At 35.9% G+C, this 16,869-nt stretch overlaps 1 protein-coding gene across 1 annotated transcript in view; it reads right to left on the bottom strand.

The window, feature by feature from the left end:
• Nucleotides 1-16,869, bottom strand: part of SLC26A7 (solute carrier family 26 member 7) — a 308,511-nt gene that overhangs the window by 112,377 nt on the left and 179,265 nt on the right. Inside the window, exons 4-5 of the mRNA XM_057734289.1 lie at nt 7,258-7,368; nt 1,947-2,119 (exon numbers count right to left, since the gene is read on the bottom strand). Coding sequence (XP_057590272.1) covers nt 1,947-2,119; nt 7,258-7,368 — 284 coding nt within the window. The remainder of the gene's footprint in view (nt 1-1,946; nt 2,120-7,257; nt 7,369-16,869) is intronic.

The following is a 16,869-nucleotide window of genomic DNA, read 5'->3' as shown; positions in this document are numbered from 1 at the left end:
GTGGATGGACCTAGAGTCTGTCATACAGAGTGAAGTAAGCCAAAAAGAGAAAAACAAATATTGTATACTAACTCATACATATGGAATCTAAAAAACAAACAAACAAACAAAATGTACTGATGAACCCAGTGACAAGACAAGAATAAGGATGCAGATGCAGAGAATGGACTGGAGGACATGGGGTTGGGGGGACGGAGGGCGAAGGGGAAGCTGGGACGAAGTGAGAGAGTAGCATAGACATATATATACTACCAACTGTAAAATAGATAGCTAGTGGGAAGTTGCTGTATAACAAAGGGAGATCAACTCGATGATGGATGATGCCTTAGAGGGCTGGGACAGGGAGGGTGGGGGGGAGTCGTGGGAGGGAGGGAATATGGGGATATGTGTATAAATACAGCTGATTGACTTTAGTGTACCTCAAAAGCTGGTACAAGAGTGTAAAGCACTTATATTCCAATAAAGAGCTAAAAACAAATAAAAAATAAGTTTAAAAAAAATAAAAAGCTTTGCACAGCAAAGGAATCTATCAACAAAACAAAAAGGTCACGTACTGAATGGGAGAAGCTATTGCAAACAATATATCTGATAATGGTTTAATATCCCAAAACATAAAAAACTCATAGAACTCAGCATCAAAAAAAAAAAAAAACAACAAAAAGACAAAAAAACAAAAAACATACAACCCAATTTAAAAATGGGCAGAGGATCTGAACAGACATTTTTACAAAGAAGATATACTTTTGGTCAAAAGGCACATGCACAGATGTTCATTTTCACTGATCATATGGGAAATGCAAACCAAAACCAATGAAATATCACCTCACACCTGTCAGAATGGCTATTATCAAAAAGACAACAAATAACCAATGTTGGTGAGGATGTACAGAAAAGGGAACTCTGGTGCATTATTTGTGGGAATGTAAATCAGTGCAACCACTACGGAAAATATTAGGAAGTGTCTGCAAAAAATTAAAAACAGAACTACAATATTATCCAGCATTTCCACTCCTGGGTATTTATTCAAAGAAATTGAAAATACTTATTAGAAAAGATATATGCACCCCTATGTTTATTGCAGCATTATTTCTAATAGCCAAGATATGGAAGCAATGTAAATGCCCATCAATAGAGGAATGGATGAAGTAGATGTAGTCTATATATACAATGGAATATTACTCAACCATATAAATAATGAAATCTTGCCATTTGTGACAACATAGACAGACCTAGAGGGTATTATGCTAAGTGAAATAAATCAGACAAGGAAAGACAAAGACTGTAAGATTTCACTCATATATGGAATCTAAAAGGCAAAACAATGAACAAATATAACAAAACAGAAGTAGAAATGTAGACAGAACAAATAGGTGGTTGCCAGAGGAAAAGGAAAGAAATAGGTGAAAGAAAATAAATACAAACTTTCAGTTGCAAAATAAATGAGTCATAGGTATGAAATGCATTGTGTGGGGAATGTAGTCAATAATTATGTGGTATCTCTGTACGGTGATAGGATTTTAACTAGACTTATTATGGTGATTATTTTGAAATATGTAGAAATATTGAATCACTCTATTATGTAATTATAAGATAAATATGTACAACATGATAAATATAATTAACAGTGCTGTATGTTATACGTGAAAGTTGTTAAGAGAGTAAATCCTAAGTGTTCTCAATACAAGAAAAAAATACTTTTTTCTATTTTTTTAATTTTGTATCTATGAGATGATGGATGTTCATTAAACTTAAATTTCATGATGTATGTATGTTAAATCATTATGCTGTACACCTTAAGCTTATACAGTGCTGTATATCAATTATCTTAATAAAACTGGAAGAAAAATTCAATTGACAAGAAAAATTTAATTTAATAAATAAAGCACCAATTGCCTTTTCTTTGCCACTGTCTCCCTCTCTTTATTCCCAAGTTTCAGTATACTTACCTGAATCACACCTCCCAAGAAGGAAACAGCTGCAGCAACACCAATCCTTTGCATCTCAAAGTCAGATAAGCCCAGCACACTTGTGTTACTCTGGGTGGTAAGGTTTTGACTGCTCAGAGGGACAAGCCGTTCCACTGCATTAGCTGATATTAAGGATGTCAAGGCAAAGGTGCCTAAAAGGGGCAGGGGGGAATCTTCTGTTAGTAACACTCAATAAACATTATTGGATTCTACCATTAAAGTTGAATCCATGTTGTAAAACCAAAACAGATCTATTAGAAGCACTCTCCTCTGCATCCCCACTATTCCACCCTTCACTCCATGGAAAACACAGAAACCTACCTTTCTATATACATATTTCTTCCACACATAGCCACGCCATCTACTTGCTATTCCCTCCCAGGCAACACATTTTCTGACCTCTCTGCAGACTTACATAGAGAATGTCCTCAGGACAGGGATTAAGATCATGGTCTGGACTTGAATCCAGCTCCTCCATTTATCACTATTGAGACTTAAAGCACATTACTCTGAGTCTAAATCGCCTCATCCATAAAATGGGGGTAATAATAGAACACTATTTTTGAGTTTGAGGATAATATAAATGAGATGATAAATATGAAGACCTCAATAGGCTCAGTGGAAAATATGACTTTTTGCTGAATCTGGGGTTCATTGCCTGAAATGCTTGCTCCTCCAATCTACTTACGAAAACACTCTTGTCCTTCCTGGTCTGGCTCAAATCCCATATTCAACAGATCCATCCCAGACCCTCCAGGCCATGTTTAATCTTTCTATTCCCTGTGCTCTCATAACAGAGTATACCTTTATTATAGTATAACAACAACATGCTGTGGCCCATAAATTAAACATACCATTTCCATCTACTAGAACTAGATAAGGTTAAAAGTATTTCCCAGGAACTGTCCTGGCCTCACACAAATGCAGGATCATTTTCAATGTGTTCCCCTCTTTCTGCCAAGAGTTCTGATGCTCTTATCTTGGCACAGCATGACTGAGAATGCAGCCACACCAGCAGGGAAATGCCAACTCCCACAGAGAGGGTTCAGCAATTTCGGATTAAAGAAACAAACTGCAGCATTGTGCAAACATTCCCCCAACTCATTACCTGAAGACCTTACTTCGCCCAAGGTCACAAATGACACTTTATAAAAAAGGGCCTGTCACAAGATGTAGACATCTCAACAAACGGCATACAGCCTCATAGGACAAGAGAGCCAAGTCAGACAGAAAAAAGGTCTCAGTGGAAACCCAATACAGACAATCTTTTGGTTTTACAGGATAACCAAGGCAGTATGTGCGGTGATTCAGCATAGTGTGGTGATTGTAGCCTCCAAGAAACCTCACCTTAAATCCCAGCACTGTCATCTCAGTCTTTACATCTAAAGACAGAAAGCATTCCTTACCCAATGGGGTTGTGATGAGACTTAAATGAAATAATATAATATACCACATATCACAATATATGGCATGTGGTTAGCAACTAAAACAGATAATTCTTAATAAGATTAAAACCAAAATGCTCTGCTATCGTCTGTTATTCAGTGTTCACTGTTCCATTGAGTTGATGTTACATAAATACACACAGATCAAGCTGAATACTCTCTTAGGGAGCTAAGTCATTCTCAATAAATCATCAAGAAATATTAACTATCATACCACTGTTGTCATCATAAAGTACTAAATTAAGAACACATAAAGGAACAAATATATCTAATGATTAGAGACAAGATTCTGGCATCAAGGATGGGCAATACCAGATAAGGAATATTTGCCACAGAATCTGCTCTTGATAAGACTTATTTTTTCAAGATATGTTACAACAGAATTTCTCAGTCTGATATTCCTGAAGGTAAAGAAGTGTGTGCTTTGGCCTTTAAATCTAGAACATGGAGCAAAATGATTTGTACAAAAGCCACTGAACAAATGACTAGAGAACTGAGAACCAAGATGATTTAGAGTTAATTTTTGAGTTTAGGCCTACCTTCCCTAAGAGTTGGAGGAAGATAAGAAGGAATTGAATGGTAAGAGAGAAAGGCCATCTAAAATGCTTTGTTGAGGAAAGAAAGCGAGTCTCACCTGTGTGTGAGTCACATCCCAAGAACTTCTGCAGAGACAGACGTTGCCAACAATGAATATGGGGTTACCCACTGTGCCAACATGGTTATGGGAGTACTGCCTCTTTTCAAAAGATGATGTTTTGCCGTTTCTGAGACAGCTGAGAACAATCAAGGATGCTGAGGCTGCTTGTGACTATATAGAGGATTTTGTGAATGACATTTTACCTTCTCTATCTTATTGGTCTTGCTTTGTCTTTATCTCTTCCCTACTACTCCTTTATCCACCTAGTAGCTTAAGAGTACTGTGGTTGGCAGGGCTAATAGGAAGTGAATTGGGGCCTCAGAACTGGACAGACCTAAGTTCAAATTCCTGTCCAAATTACCTAAACTCTATCAGCTTCCTCATTTGTAAGATAAAATATCTAGTTACAAATTGGGTAGAGATTAAACAAGATTTCACATATAAAAGACATCTATCACAAGTCCTACCTCATTTGGTAAATAATCATTTGCTTATTTTCTTTTTTTCTAAAGAGTACCCTCTATGGTCTCCCTAATCTTTTCTCTAAATTACTGAACATATTTTTCTCTTTAAAATTTTTTCTCTAATTTAGGAGATAATTATATCTTACAAGTTGTCACATATGGGTTATCTTCAAAAATTTTCTTTCCACTGGGTTAATACCCAAGTTTCTGTTATTTTCCTTTTCATTCTAAGACATGTTCTTTGCAAGTCACAAGAAGCAATTGATAATTTATTCCTTTTTAAAAAATATATGTATTTTAAATTAAAGTAAGAAAATTGTGCTGTTGAAAAAAAACAGCACATTTGGTGTCTTTATATTCTAGCTTTTGAATTATTTGCTTTTAAAGGTATCTCAAGCATGATTTATTATTGCATTTAGTAATTCATTATTGCACTCTGACTACTCGAGTTGGAGGTATCATTGCCCAATGATTATGGTTTAATATTATTATTAAATTTGTTAAATACAGTCATATAAGTGGTAATATGTGTGTATATAAATATAATACCAAGAGGAAAAAGGATCATTTCTTCTTTACTGATTCTAAAGAATTCTAAATCTGTTGGGATAAAAAGAGAAATGAGAATGTCCAGCTGGCTCTGTCCTTTGGAGATGCGTATATGCAGAAATGAAATGCCTTAAGCATTTATTGTGCTATACAGTGTCTACAGTAAAGCCTGTAAATCATATGTATTTTGAAATGTATATTATTCCCCTAGTAGAATAGAAGATCCCTACAGCTGTTAATATTAGTTAAATACAACGTTTTATGTAAATGGCAATTTCAAAACCATGCCACAAGTAAAATGTCTACAATGATTCCTTAGGAAATAAAGTGGTTTACGTAAATGCATACTTCTGTATACCAAGTTAAGTATTTTTGACTTCTTAAAGTAATTATAATCTACTGGGAATTTTTTTTTTTTTTACTTTTTTCTTTTATCCTTTTTTAACATAGGAGATGTTTTGAGGTCAGCTCTAAAATAATCTGCTTTTTCTTGCTAATGATATATTTAAACATTTTGAAGAATGAAAATAAATTGTTAGGAAATTAGGGAGCAGGAAAATTTGAATATAATAGGCTTCAAGAACTTCTAATTCATCATTGTGCTTTTCTTCCTTTACATCAATACAAAAGGAAACTGCATTCTTGAGCAGCTGGTTGTAAAGAGGGAAAGCTCCACATAACACTGATCCTGCTGGTCCGTGGACCATACTTTAGGTAGGAGGTGTTATAAATGTCTAATAATTGTTGATCCTATCCTCCATGACAAATTTCATTGACATAAGAAGCCAAATTTACATAAATAAAACATTATTTTATGGGTTAATTTCTGCATGAGAAAATGCATGTATCAATGTAGTAAGCAGAATTATGGCCTTCCAAATGCATCCACATCCTGTAAATACCTTATGCTACATGTCAAAGGGTAATTCACGTTGCAGATGGAATTAAGGTTTCTAATAAAAACTGACCTTCAGATAAGTAGATTATCCTGGATTGTCCAGGTGTACCCAGTGCAATCACAAGGGTCCTTTAAACATAGAGGAGGGAAGCAAAAGATCAGAATAAGAAAGAGATTTGAAGTTGCTACCTGCTGGCTTTGAAAATGAAGGAAGTGCCTTGAGCCAAGAATGCAGATAGCCTCTAGAAGCTGGAAAAGTTAAGAACACCAAATTGTTCCCTAGAACCTCCAGAAAGAAATGTAGCCCTACTAACATCTCAGTTTTAGCCCCATGGGCATCATTTCGAACTTCTGATCTCTAAAACTATAGGATAATAAATTTTTCTTCAATAACACAACTGACCACTGAAGAAATAGACACCAAATGGTATTACTTACAGACTGAGGTCTTGCATACACAAAATGGATAAAAATGCCTCTATGGATATTTCCTCTAAAGTACTTTTATTATTATTACCTTAATATTTTAGATTAAGGTATCATTTTCATAATGATAACAGCTTTTATTAATTTTTATGTAGACAGTAATACATTAGACACTTGTACATCGATTTATCTCATCTAATGCTCACTACAATCATGTTTTTTTGGACATTTTACTATCAAGAAAGCAGTAAATAGACCTTTAAAACTTTGCCCAAGGTCATGCAGATAGCAAAGAACAAATGTGACACATATCCAGGTCTATCTAACTTCCAAGCCCTTGTTTTTAACCAGCCTGCTCTATTATCAGATTACTTGTGGCAGTTCACGTTTTATTCGGTAATGCAATGCTAGGCAACGTAAGAGATATACTAATTAGAGGGAATTATAGAATCTAGACCGGAACAAACCTAAAAGATTGTTTAATCCAAATATAAATTACATGGAAAATAATTTTTATTATTTGAGTAACTAAATTTTATACAGTCTTTTCCTCAAAGTGCTTACTTTCATTTCACTGTAAATTCACAACATTTATCCTTCTCTTACAGTTTTTTTACAACTTAAAAATGAACAGAATCTTTAACAATAACCTTGGTTACATAGTAATATAGCAATAAATCACAGTATGTATTAAGGCACAGAAAGTTAAATGTCTTACCCTAATATTTGCTGATATTATTTGAGGATAATATTTGCCCTAATATTTTCAGTAGTAAAGTATGAACTGGAAATGTAATCAGTAACAAATGATCACTTCTGAGTCCCTTTCATTAGTAACATGAGAAGCATAAGCATAGACAGAAATAATTACCTGTGGCAACATGACGTCCCATTCCAAATATCGCATATATGATGGCAGGAAACAAAGACCCATACAAACCAAACACCGGGTGCACAGATGAGAGAACAGCAAAGGCCAACCCTATGAAAAAGACCAGGGTAAACAGGATCATCTTATAACTCCAAGATACAGTCCATTACAAAGTAGAATGGATATTGGTTTATTTAATGATGAAAGGAACCATAATTTTATTATCCTACTTGCTCAGTGAAAGACTAGCATCATTGTCCTAAATAACAGAAAATTCATTCATTAGCTAATATTTACATTTCAATTCTAAAACTATTCTTTTTGGCCTACTAGTTTTTACCTTGATTACAGAGATGCCTATAAGAAGACATTAGCTCAGAGTGTCTTCCTGGTAAAAGTGATAGCATCATAGCAAAATATCTCCACACACACTTAGAAAATCATTTTCACATGTTCATTCTATTCACATAATAGCATCTGTCAGATAGGCAGAACTAGTAGCAATACCCCTGACAGATAAGAAGCCTGATGTGAAAGGTGACTAAGGCTGGGTCAAAAAGAATGTACATATTCAAAGTTGCCTGGTTGGCTGGCTAGCTGGCTGGCCTAGGATTGTGTATCCCAGTGTTGGGCCAGTGTATGAATCCATTCATGTCTCATAACTGGACCCCAGCATATATTCAGGTACAATTTCTTAGAGTGAATAAAAAATCAAATTCATTTATTCAAAGAATAAATTCTCAAAACTGTTCATTTTTATTCTCCTTAGATACTACTGCCTGCATAGTTTGTCACAGGCACATAGGAAAATTTCCTAGACATATCTAAATAACCACTAGCCATTTAAATGTGACCAAAGTATGCATGAGTATAAACTGATTAAAGTGATCTTGTTTGTGGCTGGTCCTCGGCATCAAACAGCTAGTTCTGAGGCAGGAAATAGATGGGCCCCAGGCTAGGCATTTACAACTGGCCTCCTGTTCACACTTCTTGGGACAAGAAAAAGATGGGCTTCAGGCCGGACACTTACAACTGGCCTCCAGTTTGCATTTCCTGAGACAGGAGATAGGTGAGCTCCAGGTTAGATATTTACAACCAGCCTCCTGATTGCACTTTGAAATAGAAATAACAACAGAAACAGGGTAAATAGCCAGGCTTTGTCTCCTGAGGATACTTTAAGAGAACAGTCACAGGAGGGACCAAGAAGGACTAAACTCTGTTTGAGTAAAGATCAAGAGGTCATATATTCCCCATCCTTGGGGCAAGGGAGACATTGTACATGTGCAGAAAGGCTTCTTGGGGATCAAAAAGGAGGGTGCACCACCCCATAATATGTGATGCTAAGACTACTCAATAGGCCTCTGGGCTGAAATCCATTTTGGAAAAAAGTTGCGCATGCATGTTGGGGAAGGTCCTAGGGCAGGTCAGGTGTGGAAAAAGAAACCAGATAACTGGCCAAAGGTAAACAAAGACCCAGAAGAACTGCCCAAGATAATGACTTAACTGCCTCTTTACTGCATTCCTCTTCATTAGGGAGGACGCCCACACTCTTTCTCTCTGGGTGTGCATCTCTGCCTTGCTTGTATCTTAACTAAACAAACTGTTTCTCTGTGTGTTCTCCCACTTGTTGTGCTATGTTTCTAATAATAATTTTGTACCTGATTTTTACAGTTTTTGCCTCCATGAGAAAAGCATTTTTTTACTGGGGGCAAGAGCCAGGGAAAAATAGCATCTAGCCTCTAGCCCTTGCTGGTCTGGTGGCTAGGATTCCTGGTTTTCATCCAGGCTACCAAGGTTTGATTCCTGGGCAGGGAATTAAGATCTCACCTCATGCCACCACTCACTTATGCCTCTCCAAGATCAGTTCAGGTAGGTTCTGATAATCCATTCAAGTTTGTACAATTTAAAGATAGCCATTTGATTGGGCATAACAGACATGACAAACTACAAAAACATTTGAGGAAGCAGGTGGCGTTAGAACCTAGATTACCTGAATATTAGGCCAGTTAATTATTCACACTATGGAGCCTGGCAATCTGGTTCCTATATCAGTACTTTTTACTGTTTAACTTTTACTATTTCAAAGTTAAGTTTAACTTCTTTAAAATAAACAAACTCTAGTTTTACATCAAATATTTTTTTCAAGCAGTACAGAAGATATTTCAGTCATGATTAAAGTGCATGAAAGATCTACCAATAACCAGTCCCTTCTTTATTTTTAAAAACCTACTTGGGTTGCCTGTATACTGACGACGTATTCCTAAAAGTCTGGTGAAAACACATGAAAAGTTGTTATAGAAGAGTCAGTGGCAAAGGCTGCTGTAGAATTTCATACAGGCAAGATAAGAGGCAGCAGTCTTGTTGTTCAGAAAGGTGGTGTGAAGGTGCAGATCTCTAAGCCAGGTTAGCATTGTAAGGCTAAACATTCCCCCAGACCAACAACAAACATCTCATGGCATTTATAGTGTAAGCAACTTTGTAAAAACATTGTGTGCATTAAAACATTCATATGGAAAGCTAGAAAGCAACTTTTTCTTACCCATTTTCAGAATGAGTTACCTGATAAAAATTACCCATCAAGAGACAGAAATACAGAGTGATTCCAAGTTAGAAAAAAGGTTGCCCAAATTTCAGATCACCCAGATCTACCAAAACAGTGATGGGGGATTGGGAAATATACATGTGGCATATTTAACAAAACCACCTGGATGAATTGAGTGAACACTAAATTCTGATAAATGCGGTAAATACCAACAGAATCAAGTTTGCTGGAGTAGCCTATTTGGCTACATTTCTACTTCACCTGCAACAGCAAATGAAAATACAAATAGACAAATGTTTGCTTTATTATAATACTCTCTCTCTCTCTCCATTCATCCCAAGAGAAAGCTATAAAAAACTAGTTCAAAAACAGAATTTCTTTGGCTCCCATATTTCTATCAAATTAAAACAGGAATAATCATGGAAAACATTTTTAACTGAAACCTTTAAAAGCTCTCTAGACCTATAAATGCAAAATATCACTTTAGTAGATTTTACGAGAACCACCTCAAAGACCAGAAATCACATAGACACTTCCTTTATCACAAATGACACTGATACTGAGCTTTCACATTAAGCAAGTGTTGTACATTCTCAGTGAGAATCTACTTCTCTGCTAATACGGCAATGAACAATGGCCAATATGAAGTAATGAACTAATTCAGAAATATAATGCTTTAAAATTTCAAGTACCCCTTCCATAGATAAAAACTAAAAAACCCAAACTACCTTCCCATACACTTCTCCATAAAGGAGAGGGAACTGGATAAAGTTTTCTTTCTCTGATTCATTATTCTGGTTCATAATATAAGCTACATCCATATTTTCACACAAACTAAAATATGTTAAGTCCTCCAAAAATAATGAAAATATTAACTAGTTAGAGTCATTTACAAATTAATAGAATTATCTACACATTTCTCCATGTTTAATAAAACAGGGTATTTAATTCAATCAGAGCAGAATTAGAACTCTCTAATTCTATTACTCTGGAGAAAAATTGCTGCAAATACTGATAGATATTTGTATTATTTAATCTCAAATAAGAGCAAAAGCAACACAACAAACAAAAGTATCAAAGAATAAAAACAAAATGGGTATTAGGCCAAAGGGTGCCAAAAGGGGACAGAGGAGGAATGAGAGAAGAAATAGAGAGACAGAAAGAGAGAGAGATTGATTGATTGATTGATTGATTGATTGATTGATTGGAGGAGAAAACCCATAACTTGAGATCTTTAGTTGGTTGATTATTTTTAAAAATCAAAAATCATGCATTGGTAATGCATGACAAAAGAATGGTCACTAGAAGACTTTGAAAGATGCAATTTTTAAGAAAACGTTTTATAGGTGTGATAATAGTTATTATAGTAGAAGAGACTCCATATTCCCACGTCAATATTATCAGTAGTTTCAGGGCTTATGAATACGTCCCACCTTTTGAGGGGCCCTGAGTGTGAAATTGGACATTTACCACTAGCACCCCTTGCCCCTCCAACCCAGGCTACAGTGAAAATGGTTTTACAGTGAAAATGGCTTTCCTAGACAGAGTGCCTGAGCCCTGCCAAGGAAGAATGAGAAAGCAGGTAGGTAGCTCACTCTGCCTCTGCACCTGGTATAATCTCTTGGTTAAGACTGCTATAAAATGACCAATCACTGCTGGTGAGAAAGAGAACTGTTTATCACAAAGAAGATGACGTTTCATATTTTAAGATACATATTTTATTTCAGCTTCAGACCAGTTTTATTTGGATTTGCATGATAGTGATTATTTAGAAAAGTAAAGAAAACTAGAACTGCAAAAGATCATGTCTAGAAATTGAATAATGTATCTGAAGTTGTGAACTGGTGTTGGAATTACTATAGAGAGCCACTCTATTGGAGACTTTATATTTTCTTGGCTTAGTGACATCGCTTCATTATTGAGAGGCCAGGCAGCTAAGACTCAGAGGCACTGGTTTATTCCCCTCAAGCATGAATACAAGAACAACAGTATTTCATAGACTGCAGCATTTAGTTATGAAGCTTCAAATACTACCCAGAAAACTACAGTTACCACAACTCAATGAAACTCTATTCCAGTAGAATTCATTGCTCCCAGAAAGTCAATCCTTTTCACAAAACACCTTTGGCCTTTCTTATGGGTTGAACTGTGCCCCTCTTCCATTCATCTGTTGAAATCCTAATTCCTAGCACCTCAGAATATGACCTTATTTGGAAATAGGGTCATTGCAGATGTAATTAGTTAGGATGCAGTCATCCTGGAATACAGTGGGTTTATAGTCCAATATGACTGATAAAAGAATATCATGAAGAAACAGACAAGAACAAAGGAAGAATGCCATGCAAAGATGAAGGCAGAAATCAGGATAATGATTCTGCATGTCAAGAACACCAAAAGTTGCCAGCACACCACCATAAGCTAGGAGAGTGGCACATTAAAAATACTCCCTCACAGCTCTCAGAAGAAATCAATTCTGCCGGTACCTTGATTTTAGACTTCTAGCCTCCAGAACAGTGGGGTAATAAATTTCTGTTGTTTTAGTCACCCAGTTCATGGTATTTTGTTACAGGAACTCTAGCAAACATACAAGTATTAGTTTTTGGAAGGAGCAGAAGGTAAGAGGTCATTTGATGCTGTGGTGTTCAATCTCACATTCTGAACAGGACTGAAACACTTATCCTTAAGAAATATTAAATAACATTACCAACTCTGAAATTATAATTCATAATCCCTAAATCTATATAATATCATTAAAAATTTGTATTTTGAAGCATCTAAAATAGCATCTACGCAAATTAGTTCCTAAGTAATAAGTGTCTAGAAATTGTTACTAAGCGTTAAAGATAGTCTTTCGAAGACTGCTTACTCAAAACTCAGAATTGAAAGTTAAAACCTCATTCAGTCTCTATTATACATGGTACTATCACTAGAAGTTGTGTTGACAGGAGTCTCAAGGGCACTATTCTTAGTACTCAGCTTCTATAACTTTAAGGAAATGGAGCTTATTGAATGTCTAAAAGGAAATGTGAGTAAATTTGGGCCAACCACATTCGGAACTGTGGTCAGTCTTTTAAGGCTTTGTAGAACTGAGTTTCCACAAGAAGTAACTACTTCCACAAGTAGTAATACAATTTAATTGTCTCATTAGTTTCTCCAATTTCTAGTATACAAGAAAGAAAATAGTTATAAAAATACTAAGAAAGCTGAACCCACACTGACCTGCTCATGCAAAGCTCTTACAGATTCTTGGCCTTTGTTGCCAGCCTGAATCTAATCCCACCTGCTGAGAGATCATTTAGCACCCTTGTGTAAATTAGAAAAAGGGACCCCCCTGCTGGATGATCTAACCAACCTTATTTTTGAACAATTACTGAGGAAATGCCACTCTCCAAAAAGCATTGATAGCTTCCCCCATCTTCTGCAAAAATGGAATGCTTTGGTCAATTCTGAAAATATTTATTTCTTAAAATCATATTAAAGCACTGTATTTATTTTTTGAAGTTGCCAAACAGAAATCAAACAATGATTTCCAATTCTAAATGTTGAGTTTACAGGTGAATTACTGCATTTGGCTACAGTAGAAGAGGAGATATTCATTTTAAAACCAAAGGTAAGATTCTTATCCTAATAAGTCAGTTTACATGATAAATCATAGCATTATCCCACCAGAGTACATCCCTGTGCATACCCACAAGGGAGCTAAGCTAGATCCAGGGCAGAGACTGCCAACATTGGAGAGCTTCCTATGCATCCCTGTTTACATTTGGGAGGGAGCAGCTCAGTGGTGTGGCATCAACCTGTACGGCTCTGACCCAGCCTCTAACCAAGGTGCACACACTGGGGAAAAAGTAAAATCAGCATGGAAGTGCAGTCCCAAGCCCTCAGGCCACAGCTACCTCCACTTCCACCTTAAACCAAGGTGGAGATTGCCATCATGTTCTGGAGAAACCTAACTCTACTACTGCCCCAGCCCTTCAGGTTCCAAACCCAATAGGGCAGTGATGACTACTGAGCATAGGAGAAGTCCGACTTGCACTTGGCTCTTGTTCCAGCCCCTCCAGTTCCAGCCTACTTACTAAGGTGGTCGCTGCCAGCACATCCCAGAAGAAGAGGAGCTCACAATCACTTCGGATACAGCTTTCCCACCAAAACCACAGGGCACATGCACACTACATAGTGATGCTCACAAAAAGGACACAGGGAACATGCAGACTGCATAGGGATGCCTTCAAGATCAGAATAGGTAAATGTTTCATGTCATTTCATAAAGTCAGAGAAAATTAAACAAATTAAGGAAACAGAATATGTTTCAAATAAAAGAATAAGAAAAAAGCCCTCAAAAAACCCTAACGAAAACAGATAATATTACCTGATAAAGAGTTCAAAGCAATACTAATAAGAATGGTAATTGAACTGGTGAAAAGAACAGATTAAAATAATGAGAATTTTAACAAAGAACTAGAATGTATAATAAAGAATGAGTCAGAGCTGAAGAAACAATAACTGAAATTTAAAATACACTAGAGGGAATTAATAGCAGATTAGGTGATACGGAAAAATGCATAAATAACCTGTAAGACAGAATAATGGAATCCACACAGTCAAAAAAGCAAAAGGAAAAACAAATTAAAAATAATGATGACAGTTTAACAGAACTCTGGACAACATCAAGCATACTAACATTCACATTATAGGGGTCCCAGAAGCAGAAGAGAGAGAGAAAAGAGTTCAAAAAGTATTTGATGAAATTATGACTAAAAACTTCCCAAACCTGAAGAATTAAACAGATATTCAGGTACAGGAAGCACAGAGCATCTCAAATAAGATGAACTGTAAGAGACCCATAAAAAGACATATAACTAAAACAGCAAAAGCTAAAGATAATTTTAAAGACAGCTAGAGAATAAAAAGAGTCACATACAAGGGAAACCCCATAAGACTATAAGCTGATTTCTCAGCAGAAACTGCAGGCCAGAAGGGAGTGGTGCAATATGTTTAAAGTCCGAAAAGAAAAAAAAAAAAGTACACCCTATGATACTCTCTCCAGCAAGGTTATCATTCAAAATTGAAGAAGAGATAACTTCCTTGAGAAGCAAAAAATGAGTTCATCAATATTAAACTCATGTTAAAGAGTCTTCTTTAAGTGAAAGAGAAAATGTTACAACAAGAAAAAAGAAATTATAGGAGGTGGAAAATCCCACTGGTAAAGGAAATTTTAAGGCTGTGGCTCAACTGCTGAAATAAGCTATTACAAAGTTTAAAGATAAAAACTGAAAAATCAACTATGATTGCAATAAACAGTTAAGGGATAGACATGAACATGTAAAATATGACATCAAAAACACAAAGCACTGTTGGCGGGGGGAGGAAAAATGTATGGAGCTTTTGAATGTGTGTGAGTTAAAAAAGTATCAGTTTAAAATAAATAGATATAGTTATAGGTCAACATACATGAACTCCATTATAATCAGAAATCAAAAACTTATGATAGGTATACAAAAACTAGAGAGAAAGGAACATAAACTAAAGAAAATCATCAAATCACAAGGGAAGATACTAAAAGAGAAGAAAAGAACAGAGAAGAACTACAAAAAAAGAAAACAAGAAAACAAATAATAATATGGCAATAAGTATATAACAATCAATTTAAATATCAATGAACTAAATGTACCAATCAAAAGACATAGGGTGGCTGACTTGATTAAAAAAAAAAAAGACCCATCTATATGCTTCCTAAAAGAGATTCACTTCAGAGCCAAAGAAACACACAGACTGAAACTGAGGGGATGGAAATGATATTCCATGCAACAGGAAAAGAAAGCTGGGGTAGCAATATTCATATCAAAGTAAATTTTAAAACAAGTTTCATAATAAAAAGACAATGAAACATATTACATAATAACAAAGAAGTCAATTTTAAAAAGATGATACAATATTCATAAACATATATGCATCGAATATAAGAGCACTTAAATATATAAAGCAAATTTTAACAGATGCAAAGGGAGAAACTGACAGTAACACAATAATGGCAGGGGACTTTAACTTCCCACATACATCAGTGGATAGATTATCCAGACAGAAAAACCAATAAGGAAACAGTGGCCTTAAATAACACAGTATAGAAGTTGGACTTAATAGATATCTACAGGATATTCAATCCCCAAGCAGCAGAATACACATTCTTTTCAAGTGCACATGGAATTTCTCTAGGATAGACCACATGATAGGCCAGAAAATAAGTCTCAAGAAATTTAAGAGGACAGAAATTATATCAAGCATCTCTTCCAATTATGATGGCATGAAACTAGAAATCAATTACAGGAAGAAAAATCGAAAAACACAAACGTGGGGAGACTAAACAACATGCTACTAAAAAAACTGATGGATCACTGAAGAAATCAAAGTGGGAACCAGAAAATATCTTGAGACAAATGAAAAAGAAAAAAAAAATTCCAAAGTCTATGAGACACAGAAAAAGCAATTCTAAGAGAAATTTATAGTAATTAATCCTTACCTCAAGAAGCAAGAAAAATCACAAACAACCTGATATATCATCTAAAGGAATCAGAAAGAGAAGGACAAACAAAGCCCACAGTCAACAGCAGGAAGGGAATAGGAAAGATCAGGGAGGAAATAAATAAAGTAGAGACCAAAAGACAACAGAAAAAAAATCAATGAAACCAAGAGCTGGTTTTTTGAAAGGATAAACAAAATTACTAAACATTTACAGGCCTTGTGAGAAAGATGGCGGCAAAGTAGAAGGACGTGGATTGCATCCCTCCCCACAGATACATCAGGAATACATCAAAAGATGCAATAATTCCCACAGAGAACCAGCTGAACACCAGCAGCAGACCTCGGACACCAGAAAGGACTGCAAAGATCCTGACATAACTGGGTAGGATAAAGGGGAAAAAAAAAAGGAGAAAGAAGAGGAAAAGAAAGGAAAGGGATAGGTCCCACAAGCTGGGGCGGGGGCAGCTGAAACAGAGGGGAGATTGCCAAATTCGGGGAAACATCCCTTATCTGACGGGGAAACCCCTTCTCCAACGGGGAATTTCACTGGG

The sequence above is a fragment of the Hippopotamus amphibius genome, chromosome 5 (assembly GCF_030028045.1).
Source record: "Hippopotamus amphibius kiboko isolate mHipAmp2 chromosome 5, mHipAmp2.hap2, whole genome shotgun sequence".
NCBI classification, from domain to species: Eukaryota; Metazoa; Chordata; class Mammalia; order Artiodactyla; family Hippopotamidae; genus Hippopotamus; species Hippopotamus amphibius.
Note: the sequence above shows the minus strand (reverse complement) of the source record. Positions and strands in the feature narration are given on the sequence as shown.